Below are 21131 nucleotides of genomic sequence, written 5' to 3'. Positions count from 1 at the left end.
TTGCATCAATGGTGTGTGAAAACTCCATGTATTTGGGCCAGCGGTGGGATTTTGAATTGTTCATTGCACATTATGACTTTAAAGGTCAAGCACTTTAATAGTTGGCGGTTAATTCATTTCTGCTCTCACATATACTTTAGCACTATCATTTACAACCATGATCCTTTTTATAATACTTTTCAATATGTACTTTAAGGAGTGTCGTAGAAAAATGGCTTTAAAATCGACAGTAACAGTGCTTGGGAACTTCATTATAAAAAGGAATAAATTCCAGTTCAAGTTCGCCGCCTCCAAAAAGGAACTAATTCTGTCCCAGTTCAGGTTACAATTCCATTCAAAATTCATTCAAGTAGTCCTTGGCACTTTTTTTAGCCACTCGAATTTTACAAGCTGCTCCCCACAAGCATAAAATATACTTAAGAAGACCAAGAAAGCATCAGAACATAACAACACAGTGTAATGTGAACAGTTGTTTTATTAATTTCCCCAAATAATGAAATGGCCACAATCAAACACAGAGTTAAGTGTGATGAAACATATACGAATTGCACATCACCCAGATGTTCCACTGCAAAAGGAACTTAATTCAGATTGAGTTCATCCCAAAATTATAGGTATAATTCAGAGATTTTTGAATTAATTCAGTGGATTAGTTAATCTGAATTATTTCCTTCTAAGCACTGGGCAGTGCCCATTGAGTCTGTTAGCACCACTGGTTACAGGTACATCATCTGCAGCACTGAACAAGAAACAGGTGGGACCTGGAGCAGAATGATACAGCATGACATGCCTCTGTTCAGGTCTACAGGCACTCAGTACTATTTCTTTTCCTCACTTCAGTTTTCCTTTTCCTCACCCCAGCAGCCACGTAGCATTCCATGCCTTCTGAGTATGCTCCGTCTTCATTCGGCTGTTTTCTGTTTCTTTTTTTCTCTATTTGCACCCTTGGTTTTCTCCCTATATTCTTTTTTTGCACTTACGTAAATTGAGAATTGACAGAGCTATTTGCATCTATGAAACCAAGCCTTATGAGGAGTGGTTGAAGGAGCTGGGTATATTAAGCCTGGAAAAGAGGAGACTGAGAGGAGAAAGGATAGCCATCTCAAGGGCTGTCACATGGAAGATGGCACAAGCTTGTTTTCTCCTGCTCTGGAGAGTAGGACTTGAACCAATGGTTTCAAATTATGAGAAAGGAGATTCCAACTAAAGATCAGGAAGAACATTCTGGTGGTAAGAGCTGTTTGACAGTGGAACAATCTCCCTCGGGAGGTAGAGAACTCTCCTTCCTCTCTCACCAGCAGATGAAGGCTGTTCTAATCACAGAAGCAGACAGACATTACCCCTAGTGTTCAGACTGGTCCTAGACGATTGGCAACCATGGGCTGGATGCAGACTATATTTGGGTACTGTTGAAATTCATGCAACAAGTTAGTGTTATTTTCCATTGATTACAGGGAACTAAGTGCAACAGAATTATTCTGGTTTTTTTAAAAAAGAATTTTATTAGCTTTACAGTTTTATATTCCACACATTTGTCATATAAAAGAAAAATAATAAAAGAATCAAAATATCCTCTCACCCTATGACTTCCCTCAACTTCCCCTTCCAATTCATTAAACGTTTGCTATTTCTGCTTAACTGTTATCTTTTGATTAAATGCTCTTATATTCTCATCATTTTTTTATACCATATTTTCTTTCCAATTATGTCTTATCCTTAATTAGTTTCCAAACTGTTGTTTCTTAATCTTTACATTTGTTTTCTTAATTGTAAGTGTTTACTCGAATCCTTTAATAGTATTATTCTGGACCCTACTGCATATTTCCATCCCTGACTGTAATGATTCTGGGTTCAGAGGCAGACTAGAAGAATGAGGAATGGCTTGAAGCAATTTTTTTTATTTTTTTTTAGAGCTTGTGCAAGAACCTCTGGGCATTTGGAACTGCCTGAGCCATGTGAGTTTAGGACGAGTCCTAAAATTACCAACTTCTTAATACTTAAGGGTTTAAAATTTAGAGATATTCCCTGGCTTTTTCTCTGATTGGAAGGCTCAGAAAATGTTTTCTTCCCCCTCCCTTCAACTACAGAATGGTTGGTAACTGGAAGCGTGGTGTGGCTTGTCGGAAATCACTGCCATTTCTTTGTGTACCCTGATAAGCAGCTTCATCAAACAACTGCAAAACCCCTCCAAGGAAATTGAGTTTTGGAGGCAAATATAGCATGGTACAAACTGCACTAAGCCTGGAAAGGGAGCTTTTGATTTCGAAGCATGAAAGGAGAAAACATAATAATAAGCCACAAGAAGCAGAGAAAATTGCTGGCACACTTGGTGAACTGTGTTCTGAAGAGATGCAACCTCCACAGAACCATGCCCCAGGGCTGTTGCTTTCTTGGCTTTGTTTTCACGGTCCTTTTCAGATTATGCCAGCCTCCCTCAACCTGCTTTCCTCCAGATGTTCTTGGACTGCAACGGCCATCAGCCCCAGTCAGTATGGCCAATGGTAAGGAAAGATGGGAACCACATCTGGAGATGGCTGGGATGTGGCGTGGCCATTTGCAGTGACATGTGGTGGTGGGGTTGTGCCATTCAATGTGTGGATGACACTGACACACTCAGAACCACCTTTAACCAGTTATGAGAACAAATATTTTGGTCTCCACTGAAATATTGCAGGCTTCCTTTTGCAGCCTGGTGAAGAAGGGACTGAAACCAACTGGCCAGGTTATAGCTTTCAAATCAAAGTGGTGGCTGAAAGGCCCATAGCTCAAACAGAGCCACCTCATTCTAGTTTTGTCTCCATACTCCTCTCTGCTAAATTCTACAAGGGCAGCACTATAATTTGTTTAGGGCTGTTGCAAATTGTAACTCTGTGTGGGGTGAATTACAGTGCCCAGATTTCTTTGAGGAAAGTGATGCGCTTCGAATGCGCTTTATAGTGTTTACATCAGGGGCCAGCAAACTTACCGCACCTCTGGCCAGTGTCTCCAGCGCCAATTGCATGGTGGGCCAGAGGGCGGGGCAGCGCGTGCCCATACGCGTGCACACACGTTATTTCCAGCGCACTTCCGGGTCAGAGGAGCTTGTGCACATTTGCACGGGCCTCCTCCAACCTGGATGTGCACTGGAAATAATGCTTGCGCATGCACAAATACCGCTTGCACATGCCAACAAGCTATTTCTGGTGCTCCTCCAACCCGGAAATGGGCAGCAACACAGCGCAGTGCCGGTAAGAGCGAGTGGTGGCAGCGGGGGTTGCTGTGGGCCAGATAAGCAAGTCCCTCGGGCCTTATCCGGCCCGCGGGCCTTATTTTGGAGACCCCTGGTGTACATAGCCTTTGACTTGTCCAGTGGATAGTGAGAAGCCAGGGATGGAAGATTGAAAGTGATGTTTCCTTTCTGGAGATGGTCAATGTACTCTCCCGACTTCATCGATCACAATGTGGTAAGGCTGGCCTTGGGGGTGGGTTTTCCTCTGTGATCCATGCAAAATTATTGAAAGTGCTGGATCTTTCACACAGGCTCATACATTGGGCCTCCAGTGCACAGGAAACAAAAATGATGGATCTCCCTGATTATGCATAGTCAGAACATTTAAGATGGGATGCCTAGCTCCACCGCCTCTTGTAAATTTACCGTGGGATGCATATGTCAGAATCTGGCATCGAGGAAGGTTGCTCTTTGTAAACAACAGAGAAATGGGCTTATTTTGTAGAAAACTGCAGCTGCCTATTGATGAGACAAATTGCTGTAAAAATGGCTAACTGGGATGGGTGGATCAATTTCCACAATTTAAACAAGACAGATTTACTTCCTTGGCCGCAGTGGCTTGGCTTGGTGCTTTCAGCATCCTCATCTTAGCCTCTTCCTGAGCAGGATTTCACAGATGCCTGTTCAGACCCTCAGTTGGTGACTGAAAAAAATCCAAAAAGGCAGGAAAGGATTCAGGGAAGCCACTGTTGCTCAAGAGTGAAGACAGCAGGGTGTGTGAGGAAAGACTGAAGAGATTATTATTGTTTAGCCTGGAAGTGGGAGGGGGACACAACTGAACTGACACAGTTTTGCTCTTTTTAAGTTATTTGCCCCCCACCCCAATGAAAACCCAGAAAAGGAATTTCTTCCCTCGAAATTTCATTGAAAATAGAGTTGCTCATCTTCCAGGAGATATGCAAAGTTCCTATGAAGTGTAGTAGGGGGAAAGGATGAAAACTCTGCAGCATGGGAATTGCCAGAATGTGAGATAGCCTTAAATTACTGTGTCGGCAAATACTAATGTTATTCTTTGCTACATTACGGCAAAGAGCTGTTGGCTGGTTGTACCACTTCAGATTGCAAATGGGGGGATTGCTTGGTTGAATACTTCCACATGAAAATGTGGGGCTCTGTGCATATGGAGCTCTGGATCAGTGCAGTGTGTAGAGCTGGGATGGAATGCTTTCTTTCCATCGGAAGGAGGGGGAAATGGAGTGGGATATTTCATAAGATTTAGCTGGCCACAATGATGGGGGTTCCTTTCTCCATTCCACTCCCTGTCTCCAACTTGTTTGACCACAACTTGTAGTGGATGAAGTCCTTGCAGAAATGGAGGAAACTGCTTTATACTGATTACAGGTAGGTAGCCGTGTTAGTCTGCCGTAGTCAAAACAAAATTAAAAAATTCCTTCCAGTAGCACCTTAGAGACCAACTAAGTTTGTTATTGGTATGAGCTTTCGTGTGCATGCACACTTCTTCAGATACATATACAGATACAGATATATATAAGGGTCTGGTGACTTCTGTTTCAGTGTATCTGCAGAAGTGTGCATGCACATGAAAGCTCATACCAATAACAAACTTAGCTGGTCTCTAAGGTGCTACTGGAAGGAATTTTTTTATTTTATACTGAGTTAGACCATTGGTCCATCTAACTTAGTATTGTCTACACTGACTGTGGGACACGGGTGGCGCTGTGGGTAAAACCTCAGCGCCTAGGACTTGCCGATCGCATGGTCGGCGGTTCGAATCCCCGCGGTGGGGTGAGCTCCCGTCGTTCGGTCCCAGCTCCTGCCCACCTAGCAGTTCAAAAGCACCCTTAAGTGCAAGTAGATAAATAGGTACCGCTTTATAGCAGGAAGGTAAACAGTGTTTCCGTGTGCTGCTCTGGTGCCAGTTCGCCAGAGCAGCTTCGTCACGCTGGCCACGTGACCCGGAAGTGTCTGCGGACAGCACTGGTTCCCGGCCTCTAGAGTGAGATGAGCACACAACCCTAGAGTCTGTCAAGACTGGCCCGTACGGGCAGGGGTACCTTTACCTTTACCTTTACACTGACTGGCAGCAGCTCTATGGGGTTTCAGGCAGGAAGTCCTTTTGAACTCTACCTAGAGATGCCAGGCACTGAGCCTGGGACCTTTGCTTGCCTACTCAAATCCGTGGTTCTTCCTCATATGATGGCTGGCAGATGCCAGGTCTCCCCCCACACTCTTGCCACCGCTGGTAATGATTCTCTTTCCCACAGCCTGAGATTTTGTAGGATTTGGCCATCACCCTTTCCGTCCTCAGTCTCAGAGCACCTGTTTGACCCAGGCCACTTTCCAAGCTGGGCCCTAGACCACGGAGCAGCTGTTCACACAAACCACCCTATGCAGAAATATTGCTGGCACAGCAGAATGGGCTATAGCTAAGTGGCGGAATATCTGTTTTTAATGCAGCAGGTCCCAGGCTGAATCCCTGGAATCTCCAGATACGGCTTGTAAAGACTCTGCCTGAAACCTTGGGAGAGCTGCTCCCAGCCAGTGTCAGCTGTTCTGCACCAGACGGACCAATGGTCTCACAGCTTTAAGGCAGCTTTCTATCTTTTTTAAGGATGCAAGTGCTGGACTAGGAGGCTTCTGCCTGAGGCAGGAGATAACGACTCTCTGACAGTGTCGGAGGAGGGTTTTTAATACCAAGAATGGAGAGACTCTGCAGTGATGTAGGGGGTGTATAGCGAAGGGTAATGGGATGCAATTGAGCAGAGAAATTCAACGTAGGCTGTATGTAAGGAAAACTTCCTAATGGCAGGCTCTGCAAAGCTCTTTACAGATTTCCCTAGGGATTGCTGTGAGGAACCCTTCCACTTCAGACATTTCACTTCATATATAACACCAGGCTTTCAAACTGCGCTCCAGGGAATCTTGGGGATCCTTGAGGGCTCCTCAGGGGCTTCTCAAGGTGAACATCAGCAATGGGCAGAAGCTTTGTCCACCATGATTGATGTCTGCCTGCCATGCCAACAGTACACTAGATTCAGGATGTGCAGGGGTAAGCAGATCTATCCAATCAGTTTCTCTTCATTTCTCATTTTCCCAATCTTAACTTCTCCACATTTCTACATCCATTTGCGAATTAAAGGTCTCAATGAAAGTGCACCAGTATTTTAGGATAACAGAAACATTATTGCATGCAACATTGCAACATTGACTACTACACAGGTCTGCAAGCAATTTCTCCCAATACAGTGCATTTTCAAAAATCATTTTCACTGATGCTTTGATGCACGTTCAAAGCCTGCAGATTACTTGGTTGGAGAACAGCACCTCAAAGTTCATTCAAGTATGGATTTCGAAGGATAGTAGTGTTTCAATCTTCCGTCAACAATCCTTACATTGGCAAAACAGCACAAATGGTGCATGAGAGAAGCGTCAGAGGTCTTGGGGGAACTTAAAGGATTGCAGATGCACAAAACAGCTTTGGGGAAAAAACACAAAGGGGACCCTCTCAACCAGCCAAAAACCCAGCCCTTTGAGAACTGGGCATGCTCTGTAGAGAGGCAAAATGGAATAGGGAAAAAGCATGGATCACAGGCTGGAAACCTGAACAGGAACACTCCACACTGCAGCATTTTGTTGCTGGTCTCATTTGTGCAAACTGAATGTGCACTCTAAATGGTGGCCCCAAATCCTTTGCAATATGTAGGGGAATTTGTGGCTCCAAAGAGGTTTCTTAGTAAAATGTTAGGAATCACAAGACAGAGAAACCAATAGAACACTTCAATCTCCCAGGACATTCTATACAAGATCTCAAAGTAGCTGTCATATTACAAAAGAATTTCAGAAATACAGTGGTGCCTCGCAAGACGAAAAGAATCCGTTCCGTGATTCTCTTCGTCTAGCGGTTTTTTCGTCTTGCGAAGCAAGCCCATTGACGGATTAGAGGATTAGCGCTATTAGCGGCTTTTAGCGGCTTATCAGCTTATCGGATCAGCTGATAAGCGGCTTAGCGGCTTAGAAAAGGGGGGGGGGAGGAAAAACCCCCTGCAGGAACTCGCAAGATATTTTCGTCTTGCGAAGCAAGCCCATAGGAGATTCGTTTTGCGAAGCACCTCCAAAACGGAAAACTCTTTCGTCTAGCGAGTTTTCCGTCTTGCAAGGCATTTGTCTTGCGGGGCACCACTGTAGACTGGAAAGAGAAGTTGCTGAATTGCAACTTATTACTAAACTTAAAACCATGGAGAGACCTGGTCTGAATAGAGACATTGGATTCTTATTTCATTATACATGATAAAGCTATTTTTAGCCATCTCACCCCTTGCTTTTTCCTGTAAGACCAATTGCAGTCGTTAACAGTCGTCAACAGGTTTACCACACCTATCAGCCAATCACCCATTCCCACCACCTTTCTGAGTAATACCCCTCCTGACCCTCTCACTATATATAAGGGTCTGGTGACTTCTGTTTCAGTGTATCTGAAAAAGTGTGCATGCACATGAAAGCTCACACCAATAACAAACTTAGTTGGTCTCTAAGGTGCTGCTGGAAGGAATTTTTTTACTTAGTAAAATGCTTGATGTGAAAGCTGGATTAGGTTGGCATCCGTCTTGTCTTGAGAGTCAACAGAGGAGTGTGCCTTTGGGTGTGAAGTCAAAACAGTTGGAAGGTTTTTACTTCACCCCCAAAAGCTGTGGCTGTAGAGGTATGGAGGAGACATGTTTTGTTGCAGCTGGGGCTATATAGTAAAACTGCAAGGATGTCATCACGCTGCACTTTGTGTGGCCACCAGCAGGCAACCACGAAAACTGCAGCACGGTGATGGAACAGCCTGCTGTCCTGCCTGTTCCTCTTCAGGTTTCCTGGGCTCAGGTTTCAGTGATCTGTAGGTGGAGGGGTGTGTGCACATTTGGGACAATCTATAAGAGGAAGGAGGACGCGGGTGGTGCTGTGGTCTAAACCAGTGTTCCCCAACCTTGGGCCTCCAGCTGTTTTTGGACTACAACTCCCATAATCCCTAGCTAGCAAGACCAGTGGTCAGGGATGATGGGAACTGTAGTCCAAAAACAGCTGGAGGCTCAAGGTTGGGGAACACTGGTCTAAACCACTGAGCCTAGGGCTTGCCGATCAGAAGGCTGGCAGTTCGAATCCCTGCGACGGGGTGAGCTCCTGTTGCTCGGTCCCTGCTCCTGCCAACCTAGCAGTTTGAAAGCACGTCAAAGTGCAAGTAGATAAATAGGCACCGCTCCAGCGGGAAGGTTAACGGCGTTTCTGTGCGCTGCTCTGGTTTTGCCAGAAGTGGCTTAGTCATGCTGGTCACATGACCTGGAAAAACTGTCTGCGGACAAATGCAGCTCCCTCGGCCAGTAAAGCGAGATGAGCGCCACAACCCCAGAATCGTTCGCGACTGGACTTAGCTGTCATAAGAGGAAGGGGTTTCTGTAAGCTGCAAGGGGAGGGGTTGGAGAGTGAAGTGAGCAGTGTGTGTGTGTGTGTGTGTGTAATCCAAGGAGGCATGATTGGTTTAAACTAGAGAAGAGTTATTTCCTTCGGTCATCTCTGCTTGCCAGTTTGCCTTTTCAGGCTGCAGTCTTGTTCAAGGCATTATATGTCTTGTGATATAATACTCTGGACAGTTTCTGAGGAGGGTTGGCAGAGGCAAATGGGGACAGAGGGGTGCCACGAGGACACGCAGATTCCATCCCCTCAGCATGTGTAATAAGACATAAGGCTGGATGTGATGTGATAACTGTGTAGCAGATCCCGCCGAGTTCTGAACCCTTTCCCCTCTAAAACATAAGCCCAGATTCAGCAAGTTCAGTAGGGAGGATGCAGGCAAGCAGACAAGTTCACCAGATGACTGAAAGCTGGCTGAAACTCTTCAGACTGCAGGTGGTGCTGGTGGAAGTATGAGATCTGATGCGCATTCAATCATGCATTATTTCCTGTGCTTGCTCCCTGATGGTCTTGCGTGTGCAATATATATTGGTGAGCATTCAAATATTTAATCTCCCTCCCACTGCAGGCTGATGTGGAATCACCTGCAGATTTATCCTTTTGAGATCTCTTGATTTCCTTCAGTTCAAGTGGCAGAGCATCTGCTTTGAGTGCAGAAGGTCCCAGATTCAATCCCCAGCAGTTGAGATCCCCACATTGCAGGGGGTTGGACTAGATGACCCTCGGGGTCCCTCCAGCTCTACAGTTCTGTGATCTCCATGCAGGACTGGAAATGTGTCCTGTCTAAAACCTTGGCAGTCAGTGTAGATGATACTGATCTAGATAGAATAACTTAATATTAAGCGGACACTTACCTTCTTCCTAAGCACACTTCTTTGACATGGGTTACAATTCTGCACAAACAATGGGGGTGAGACTCATTGAACTTACTTCTGAGTAGATATGCCCCAAACCGCATTGTTGTGGCCCAGTCCTATGCATGTTAACTTGGAAAGACCACTGCACCCAGTGCAGCTTACTCCAAGGGAACAGCGCAAAAGATTGCTGTTCTAATTCTTCTCCACAATTCAAGAAGGACACTGACAAACTGGAACGTGTCCAGAGGAGGGCAACCAAAATGGTCAAAGGCCTGGAAACAATGCCTTATGAGGAACGGCTAAGGGAGCTGGGCATGTTTAGCCTGGAGAAGAGGAGGTTAAGGGCTGATATGATAGCCATGTTCAAATATATAAAAGGATGTCACATAGAGGAGGGAGAAAGGTTGTTTTCTGCTGCTCCAGAGAAGCGGACACGGAGCAATGGATCCAAACTACAAGAAAGAAGATTCCACCTAAACATTAGGAAGAACTTCCTGACAGTAAGAGCTGTTTGACAGTGGAATTTGCTGCCAAGAAGTGTGGTGGAGTCTCCTACTTTGGAGGTCTTTAAGCAGAGGCTTGACAACCATATGTCAGGAGTGCTCTGATGGTGTTTCCTGCTTGGCAGGGGGTTGGACTCGATGGCCCTTGTGGTCTCTTCCAACTCTATGATTCTATTCTATTCTATTCTATTCTATTCTATTCTATTCTATTCTATTCACTACAGTCATACCTCAGGTTACAGCTGCTTCAGGTTGCATTTTTTTGGGTTGCGGAGCGCCAAAACCCCAAAATACTGGAATGCTGAATTGCAGATGCACAGACGTGGGTTGTGAATGCTGTGGGTTGCGATCGTGCATCCTGCATGGATCATGTTCGTAACCCGAGCGTCCACTGTATTTTCTTGTAGCATTTGGAGTAAAGCTTTTTTTGGAATGAGCTGGGATGGCCATAGCTCTCTCAAGTATTTGGAGTGCAGCTGCATGTCCTGGAGAACTGGGACCTTATGATGTCAGGGTGAATCATAATGTGGAAAGAAAGTCACGTTCCTTATACCGCTTCCCTCCTATGTGATTGCAAGGAGAAGCCAGCGCTCACCTCTCCACTGGGACAGGAATTTGCTGACTCTGTGACCATCTCCCCCTTCTCTTTCTTGGGTGACCCTTTCAACTCTGCCTCTTCACTGCCATCTGCTTGATTTGCTGACAGGCATTTAGCTAAGTCGACTTGATTTACTTGCAGACAAACCTGTGCCGGGGGTAACTTTTCAAGCTGAAGCAGCCATCCTTCTTCTGAGTCATGCTGTGCCGTGCTGCAGCCTGGCCTTCCACCCTTCAGAATTAAAAAAAGGGAAGACAGGCGCTTGACCTGATAGAGCTGATGAGAGAAGAAGAGGCCTGTGGCTCGTGCTGTTAATCTCTGGGAGGCGATTGTAGTCTCGGCTAGGGCAGGAGCACGATTCCTTTTACACTTATTTTAAACTTTATTCACATCTGCTGGTGTGGTCCAGCGCATATCAACAAGGCTAGAGGCAGCCAGGCAACATTTTGGCTGCAGGAAATCGATCTGCTCTTTTTTGGCTTTCAGCTGCTCCTTTTGCAGTTGCATATGCTCAAAATTAGCTTATTTATTATATAATAATAATAATAATTTATTATTTATACCCCGCCCATCTGGCTGGGCTTCCCCAGCCACTCTGGGCGGCTTCCAAAAGAATATTAAAATACTATAATACATCAAACATTAAAAGCTTCCCGAAACAGGGCTGCCTTCAGATGTCTTCTAAAAGCCTGGTAGTTGTTGTTCTCTTTGACATCTGGTGGGAGGGTGTTCCACAGGGAAGGCGCCACTGCCGAGAAGGCCCTCTGCCTGGCTCCCTGTAACTTGGCTTCTAGCAGTGAGGGAACTGCCAGAAGGCCCTCGGTGCTGGACCTCAGTGTCCGGGTAGAACGATGGGGGGTGGGGGGAGAAGCTCCTTCAGATTATTGTTATTGTTAACATTCACAGGTATCATATATTTCTGTGGATGCATATTGCTGCATGCCGCCCCAATCTCTGAGTGGTGTGAGATTCCAGGGGTTCATGTTTCCTTTTGCAAATGAGGCACAGCAGAGAATATGGTCTCTTTACGATAATATTGTTTATGTGCACATATATACAACCTGAGCCTGTGATGGAGGGGTTCACAGCATTAACCCCCCCCCAATGATCTTGTTTCTCCCATAGGTGCAGCCTTGGATTCAAGCAGAAATCAATCATACTCCCAACTTCTTCCTAGCTTGCTGCCTTTAAAAACCTGCAACCTTTCCCCCCTCTAGGTCACATCACAGCCAACTCTAAACATCTGCCTCAAACTCTGACTTTGTCTTCTAACTAACTTCAAATTGAGGAGAGGTCTCACCCATTTGCCATCTGGCACAGAGCCTATTCTCCTTAGGTTTCTTAATGGGCCATCACCGTTCCTTTTTTTCTCTTAATGGCTCATCTCTCATGAGGAAGCTTACCTGGTTTATATTTTAACACTCCAATCCTTGATTAAATTCTAACACTTACTAGGTCCAGGAATTTAGAGGAGTCTGGCACCCCCAAATGCATAACAATATTTTGGTCATAGTAACACTGTACCATGGAGTTTGTAGTCTTGAGGCTCCACCAACTATTGTGGCAGTCAAGAAAGCCTCCACTTAATGAGTGGCAAATGCCATGAGGATTTTACCAAGTTGTCTACAATGTTGTATAACAGATTTGAGCTTTTTTTTGGATGCTGTTGCTGCAGTTCTGGAACACTCCTCCAGGTAGATCTTGTGGGGCCCTTCTTTCAAAATTTGCCTTGCATTTTTGTTCTGTAGCAGTCTTTTTCAGTGTTCACTTTGTTGATTGACCTTTGTTGTTTTTACTGATTTTTTTTAAAAAAATAATATTTATTATTTTTCCAAAAACTTAAACACTAAAAAGACAATACAATACAACACATCAAATTAACAAAACAAAACAAAAACAATAAAATAAATAAAACAATTTCATTATCCCGTCTTTCATTCATTTATTTCCACGACCTCCACACACCTCCCTTTTTGTATTCCACTTCTATTAATTATTTCAGCAATTTCTTTCCATCTGTTTTTACTGATGTTAACTGTACACTACTTCGGGTGCAGATGAGCAGAAAGGTGGTCTGTAAACAATATGAAATAAACATAAATGATGGTAGCTATTCAGCAGTAACAGATCCCCCACTTGCAAAGTCAGTTTTAGAAAAGATTTGATGACAACCTTCATTATTTCCACTCATGGAAAGAGAAGTTAATGGGGAGTGGAGTCATTTTCTGGGTGTGTATATAATACGCCAAACTCTAATTTAGAGAACTGGATGCACTGTTTGCAGTATTTACTAATGGGTTTACTTAGGCCTAATCTGTCAGTTTTGGTTTCTTCCAGTTTCTCATTTCCCCAGTCTTACTTTTATTTTTCCACCTTTCTACATCACTGCGTGGATTTTTTTAAGTTGTGAAAATTCACCAGCATTTTAGTGTGAATTTTCTCCAATATACACATTTTTTTATTTAAAAAAATGCAGCTTTGCCTAATACAAAAATTGTTGCAAACCATTTGACCTAATACAATGCATAAACCACAAATCAATGCAGAAATGAGATTAACTGAAGACTGGGAAAAGGAGAAACAGAAAGAAACCCAAACTGACATGTTCATTCCTACCTCCGACCATGACTGTATTAGCTGCTACTGAAAGGGCTTGTCTGCTACCATGACTGAAGATGATGGGGCAACCTAAGTCAAGAGCCGCTTAAATGCTTCAGATACACAGTCTACGTACAATGGCCTTTACGTGTCTAGTACAACTGAGCTAAGGAAAATTCAGCATGCTGAAAGGATTACTGGAGTTATTCCTAAAATCTACGTCACTCTTTGCCACCATTTCCCTGGAGGAAAAGCAGTTTGTGTGTTACCTCAGTCATGACCATACCCTCCCTCTCCTAATACGTCTGTTTAAAGTTTCAGATGCAATTATTCCTCTGTCGTTATCTGCCATCTCAGGCTGCAGCCAGCATAAGAAATGTCTGAGTCATGAGGGTTTGGCATAGTTCACCCCCCTCCACCCCCAGCTTCATGCTGTTGTCAAAAGGAGAGATTGCCCCAAGAAGGAAGGTGAATTTCCATTGCCATGGAATGACGATGAAGAATGCTTGTGAAGCTTCTTCCATTCTGGTTTTGAATAGCAGTGTGGGTCCCATATTGCCTGAAAAAGTGAATTCAAAGGGAAGCAAAATCAGCAGCACACAATTTGCATTCAGATCCTGCAAATGGAGGAGGAGGAGATCTTGGCATGGATTTATTGCTGCAGCTGCTGTTGCTACCATTAGTTAACAGATCACTTTTCACTACTATTGCTGTGATATAGCAGTATCATATTGCTATGATACAGCAATATCAGGCAGGTGGTTCTTGCCTGTTTGAAGGAGGCAGTGATAAGACCACTTCTCAAGAAACCATCCATAGATTCTGAGAACCTAAGTAATTACTGGTCAGCTGCCAGCCTCCCTTTTGGGGGTAAGGTACTTGAGTGGGTGGCCATTGACCAGATCCAGATCTTGGAGGAGACTGATCTTCTAGATCCATTTCAATCAGGGTTTCAGCCTGGCTTTGGCACAGAAAAGGTCATGGTCACCTTATGTGATTACCTCTGTCAGAAGAGAGACAGGGGCAATGTGCCCCTGTTAATCCTCCTTGACCTCTCAGTGGCTTTCAATACCATCAACAATGGTATACTTCTGGAGCAGCTGTCCCATTTGGGGGTGAGCAGAGCTGTTTTGCAGTGGTTCCAGTTCTACTTGGATGGTTATCTTCAGTGGGTGATGCTTGGGGAGTGTTTTTGGGCACCATGAGTCTTTCAGTGATGACACACAGCTCTATTTCTCCTTTACTGAAGACATGTGTAGGGCATTTGGAATGGTACAGAGGAAGATTTAGGGCAGGACAATTTGTACCACCGTGCTGGGTGTTGAGCCTAGCAGGGGAAAGCAGGGCATTGCAACTATGACGTAGTGAATTGAACAGAACAGAAGGCGAGAAGTGGAATATGTGAGCTGATTTTGGGGCTTGCACAGGGTGCTACTGAAATGTGAAAGATCAAAGTCCACCTGTGATGGGTAGCTCCACCTAGAGGCAGCCACCCCTCCTTCCCTCCCTCCCTGGTCACTCACCTGTTTTTGTCTTTTGCTTCTCCAGGTTATGGGCATGCTGCCCCAGGAACAAATGCTGGAAAGGCTTTCTGCATGTGCTACGCTGCCCTGGGCATCCCGTTGACCCTGGTTATGTTCCAGAGCCTTGGCGAACGCATGAACACCTTTGTCAAGTACCTCTTGCAGCGGATGAAAAGGTGCTGCAGGATGAGGAGCACTGATGTCTCCATGGAGAACATGGTGGCCGTCGGATTCTTTTCGTGCATAGGGACCCTCTGCATAGGAGCAGCGGCCTTCTCCCACTGCGAGGAGTGGAGCTTTTTCCAGGCCTTCTACTACTGCTTTATAACATTGACTACAATAGGGTTTGGGGACTATGTGGCCCTTCAGACGAAAGGAGCCCTCCAGAGGAAGCCGCTCTATGTGGCCTTTAGCTTTATGTACATCCTAGTAGGCTTGACAGTCATTGGGGCATTCCTCAATCTGGTTGTTCTCAGGTTGTTCATGAACATCGAGGAAGAGAGGCGGGAGGCTGAGGAACGTGCCTCCCAGGCAGGGAACCATAACAGCATGATCATCCACATCCAAGATGATTCCCAGCATGGGCGGCCGAGGTACAAAGCCGAGGTGACGGACCTCCAGTCGGATTGCTCCTGCATGTGCTACAGGTCCCACGAATACACCAGCCGGGTTGTGTCCCACCAAAACTCCTTCAGCTCCAAGTTGAACCTCCAGTACTTTCACTCTATCTCCTACAAGATAGAGGAGATCTCGCCAAGCACATTAAAAAACAGCCTTTTCCCATCCCCTGTGAGCTCCATCTCTCCTGGCTTGAACAGCTTCACAGACAGCCACAGGCTGATGAGACGGCGGAAGTCCATCTGAAGTCCTTTGTCCTTGGGGTTTTTGATCTTTTATTCCTAAGATTGGTTTTGGGTTTGTTTGTTTTTTTAAAGGAATTCCTCGTGTAAGTCAGAGCGAGGCTAAGATTAATCAAGGAAATCAAGCAAAGGAAGAGACCTCCTTCCTCTGAGACTCAGCTCTGGAGCAAAGTATGCCTTACATTTATGTCCCCGCCCCTCGGTAGTCTGAAGATTCGAGGTGATGGGAAGTGGGTATCCAAATTCCAAAGTTGCACATATTAGCTGGGAGCTTTCAATGTGCCCTCGGGCACTTTTTGACCTAATGAACTCTTTTCCTTCACAAGCAGGTCACTCTGTGTGTGTGTGTGTGTGTGAGAGAGAGAGAGAGAGTGAGAGAGCACGAGTGTGCCTGTGTGTGGCGTGTCTGGGTTAGGGTATAGGTGCACACGCACAATTCCACTACCAGTGCCATGTGACTAACAAAGTATATATCAAAGCATCAGGTATTGGTTTTGTTTTCTTTCGATTCTTCCTTTGAAGAACTTGTATTCTGGCCTGCTTTTTGGCTTCCAAAACATGGCAGGGGCTGCGGGAACGGGAAAAAGCTGCTATTCTCTTTTGTTCCGTTTGCTGAGTCAAGCATGCACCATAAACGGTCAATATACCAAGTGTATCATGGTGATTTTAAATTTTTTTTAATGCTAGATTTTATTAGATGTTTTGTTTCCAGAAAGATTCAAGGCAGGAAAGAAGGATTGCTTTTGCTTGCCAGATCAAATCCCTACAAAAAAAACAAACCCCAAACATATATTTTTTAAAAAATCTACAGCATGCATTTTGTAGAACTGGTATGCATTAAGACAATACAAGAGGAAAACAAAACCCTTGAAAAGATAGGATTAATACTCTAAAGCAAATAATATGGTTTTAAAATCAGTTTCTTTTAATTCTTTGTTATTGTTCCAACTATATGCCACAACACAGAGGGTTTTTCTTTTCTGAGGGGGGAATCGTTGGAACTGAAGAGTATCTATTTTATCATTTCTTATTTATACAGTTTTGTATAAAATTAAATTTTATGTTATCATGTGCTTGTGTGTGTGAGTGAGAGGGCCTGAATGTGTGCAGAATCAGATGCATGCATAGGAATTATATTTTTGGGAATGCTTGGACAAGGATGGTATACAGAGGTGGTTGTATCCCCCCCTTTTCTTATATAAAAAAACAGGGCATTCCTTGTTTTAAATTATTATTATAATAAAAGATAGTCTCTAAATGCTTTTGATTTGTAAATAACGGAAAACCTTGGTTGGCCTCAGGAAGGATTCAAGAGAGAGTGTCTCATGCTTTGACCTTCTGGGAACGTTTAAACCCTGACAATCTTTTGCTGAGCGAATGTGTTCAATTGAGGCAACTGCGGGTGTCAATACTTGCTCTGCTTTGACCCCTTGAATGATTGCACCGGAACTGAGTTGCTTTAGTGACTTGAGAGCAGCAATTCGAACCATTTTGTTTAAGGAATACAAGATCTAGGAAGCACCGGCTTAATGGTGAGGCGTACTTGCAGTCCAGAAATTCCAAAACAGTTGACAACAGCTAGGGTTATGCAGAGAAATGGGATCATTTAGAATGGAAAAGCTTATTTGAGCGCTAAGTACCCCATGACATGAAGATGCTTGCCTTGTTGCTATCTCTCCAAGAGTCCCTGTTCTGGCTTGGCTTCCTTCCAGCCAATCAACCTCATTTTTGTGAGATGGCAATTCTGCTGTATGTCTGCATTGGGTCTGCGAAGGGATCGTTCACTTGCTCTCAAAGCAACTGTGCTTTTCATCAACCCAATGGCCATTCTGTGTTTTGTGCCTGTGTTTGAACCATTATGTAACAATCCAGTTTATCCTATCGTATTACATATCAGCACCAGAGCGAGGGAGGGAGGGATTTAGTTTGCTCAGGGCATGGTTAAAATGTTTTTGACAGAGCAAGCTGCAAAGCAGGGATGAGACATGCCCTAATGAAGCAAGGCAAGCAGAAGGCTAATATGATGCTGTGATTTTCTGAGGGTTGCAATGGCCTCAGCAAAAGGCTTTCACAAGGCTTCAGGGTCTGGAGTTTTCTATATTGGTTCATCTTTCTCACTTGGTAAATATAGAGATCTGAAGGCCTAGTATTCATCCCTTCCATTTCTTGTACCCTCTGGCCCAGTGTAAGGGGAAATTGTAAAATTGCAGAATGAGGGGTGAAGTGAAATAAACAATACACTTATGATGCCATGTTTATTTTTGAGAATGGGGAAACTATCTTCATTTTACAATATCAGGGCCGAGGAACTGTTGGCCACAGGGACCTTGACTGCAGACAGTTAGAGTTCAATTATGCTTTAAAAAAACAGCCTCCATTGGTTTCAGCGGAAGCTGATTTTTAAGCCTATTTGCCAGGCAGGAGGGAAATTTGTTTGATGGGAAGGGAGACACAGCTGAGGAGGGAATAGGTAACCTGTGTTCTGTTGTCACTCCCCACCCCCAAATTACTTCACCACCACACATCTTACAAAACAGCTTGGTGGCTGAGGACCTGTAAGCACATGCAAGAGTTGTTGTTGTTGTTGTTATTTTCTAGGCAGGAAAAGTGCTTTATTCTGGTGAACTTACTTCCGAATTTAACGCAATTGCTTGCACATTCTCTTTTTAAAAAAAACAATACTTTTTTTTGGAGTTTTTAAGTTGGTTATTCATATACATATTCCATTTGTTCTTCAACATGTATTTTCTTATACACAAATATAAACCAAAAATATAATAATTATTCTTCGCATGTGACTTCCCTCCACCTCATTTCGACTCCTTACTTCTTCCTTATCTTTTAACTGTGTTGTTTTTCCTTGAAAGAGTTATTATTATGGAGCCTAAACATTATTTATTTATTTATATATGACTTAATTGCCAAAGTGGCTTGTAAGTGGTTTTAGAAATATAAAACCACTTACAGAATATAAGAGCACAGAATGGAGACAAGCAATAAAACAATGCCCCATCAAAACATTAAATTACACATCCCACAATTAAAATGTGCAATAAACAAGCCCTTTGAAACAGCACAACGGTTAAAACAGCAATTAAGATGGGGGGTTTAGGTCAGGAGATCAGGGGGATGTGACAACAAGTGTGCTTGCAAGAGCCCGCGGAATGCCAATGCGGATAGGACCCCTTGCGTTTCAGCAGGGTGAGCATTCCACAATACTGTGGCCACCAGCGCTACCAAGTGTTGCTTATCTGAGGTGAAAATAGCTTTCTTTCCTGCAGGCTCTGCCCTCTGACACACCAGCTTCTTTTCAGTTGTAGCCTAATGCCAACCAGTAGCACCAAAAATGATGCATGAAGTGCAATATTGGCCAGAACGAAGTCATTAACTATAATAATAGTAAACATAATACTGCTACAGTCGTACCTCGGGTTAAATATACTTCAGGCTGAGTGTTTTTGGGTTGCGCTCCACAACGATCCGGAAGTAACGGAATGCATTACTTCTGGGTTTTGCCGCTAGTGCATGCGCTCAAAATGATAGCACGTGCATACACGGAAGCGGCGAATCACGACTCGTGCATGTGCAGACGTGGGTTATGTTCACTTCAGGATGCAAATGGGTCTCCAGAACGGATCCCGTTCGCATCCAGAGGTACCACTGTATTTTAAATTTGATTGAATGAAATATATTTTATTATATTTATTTAACAAGATTTATAAACAGCTTATTTTTTTTAAAAAACCCATCTAACTATTTTATGTAAAATAATATAAAACATTCATAAGAAAATATGAATTTTGTGGTAGACATGTGAAAAATCCCTGCTTGAGTGATGATGTAGCTATGGCCATGGCGATGACTCAATTGACCCGCCCTTGCCCTGCCGCTGTGATATCTCTTGTGAATCACCAGTTTTTCTAGGAATGCTTTGTATTCTTCTCGAAAGAAAGCAAGAGCCACAGGTGCCTATAAGAGGGAACTGGCCTTGCACCTGGCCCAGGTTTCTGGGTTACCTTCTACCAGAATCCCAGTAATGCAGAAAACAGCTGAAGTTACTTATTTATATTATTCCAGTTACAGATAGGTAGCCGTGTTGGTCTGCCATAGTCAAAATAAAAAAATTCCTTCCAGTAGCACCTTAAAGACCAACTAAGTTAGTTCTTGGATATCCGAAGAAGTGTGCATGCACACGAAAGCTCATACCAATAACTAACTTAGTTGGTCTTTAAGGTGCTACTGGAAGGATTTTTATTTTATTTTATTTATATTATGTTATTTATAAAATTTCTATACCGCCCTTCATCTGAGAATTACTGGGTAGTATACAATATAAAAATACAAAAATGCATAACATAATAACAAGCATGAACAATACCCACCCACGGTTGAAAAGGCCATAGATTGTTTAATCAACCAATGGCTTGGTTGAAGAGGAATGTTTTCACTCGGTGCCTAACAAACGAGGAACCACCACAGAAGAGATCCATTCTTGTGTTGCCATCCTCCATAGCTCTCACAGCGGGGGCACATGAAGAAGGACCAGAGATTATGATTTCAGGGTCCAGGTCAATTGATGTGGGGAGAGGCTGTTCTTGAGGAATTGTGATCCTGAGCTACCTTTATAGGTCAAAACCAGCACTTTGAATTGGGCTTGGAAACTAATTGGCAGCCAGTGCAGTTGGGTCAGGGTCGCTGTACCATGGTCAAACTGTCTTGCCCTGGTGAGCAACCTGGCCGCTAAATTCTGCACCAGCTGAAGTTTCTGAACTGTCTTCAGAGGCAGCCCCATGTATAACACATTGCAGTAATCTAACCTAGAGGATACCACTGTATGAGTGCATAGGCTCAAGGAGCCATATCCCTTGTGCGCAAGTTTACACATGCATGTAATTAGCTTGCCTGCCTTCAGTTTTCTTGTGTGAGTTGGCAATAATGGATGGTATTCATCTAGAAAGTGTCCTCCCTAGAAATCTGTGTGGAGGTTTGGGGGAACTCCTAGAAGAGCTGTAAGGGGTACACAGGGGGAAAAGGTTCATTATGCAGGAGTAAATCCCTGCACTGATGCAACATGCTAGCTGGATGCCAACTTTGACCACCAAGTTTCACTGCGACCATGGCTATATTTCAATCTCATGTCTTAGTGAAACTTGGTTGTTCTAGTCCAATTCTCCTTTTCACTCATTCCTGGGTGGGCACAACGTCCAAGACATTTTGCTGCAGGAGGTAAAAGATAATACAGTGTCCATTCTATGTACAGTGGTACCTCGGTTTTTGAATGTAATCCATTCTGGAAGACCATATGACTTCTGAAACGTTCAAAAACCATAGAATCATAGAATCATAGAGTTGGAAGAGACCACAAGGGCCATCGAGTCCAACCTCCTGCCAAGCAGGAAACACGATCAGAGCACTCCTGACATATGGTTGTCAAGCCTCTGCTTAAAGACCTCCAAAGGAGGAGACTCCACCACACTCCTTGGCAGCAAATTCCACTGTCAAACAGCTCTTA

At 44.0% G+C, this 21131-nt stretch overlaps 1 protein-coding gene across 1 annotated transcript in view; it reads left to right on the top strand.

Annotated features, from left to right (window-relative positions):
* Positions 1-19685, top strand: part of KCNK9 (potassium two pore domain channel subfamily K member 9) — a 96890-nt gene extending 77205 nt beyond the window's left edge. The window contains exon 2 of the mRNA XM_082235737.1: positions 14785-19685. Within this exon, the coding sequence (XP_082091863.1) occupies positions 14785-15623 (839 nt within the window). The 3' untranslated portion in view covers positions 15624-19685. The remainder of the gene's footprint in view (positions 1-14784) is intronic.
* Positions 19686-21131: the final 1446 nt, after the last annotated feature.

The sequence above is a fragment of the Podarcis vaucheri genome, assembly GCF_965113315.1.
Source record: "Podarcis vaucheri genome assembly, chromosome: 8".
Taxonomy (NCBI): Eukaryota; Metazoa; Chordata; class Lepidosauria; order Squamata; family Lacertidae; genus Podarcis; species Podarcis vaucheri.
The sequence above is the reverse complement of the archived record's forward strand: the minus strand, read 5'-3'. Positions and strand labels throughout refer to the sequence as shown.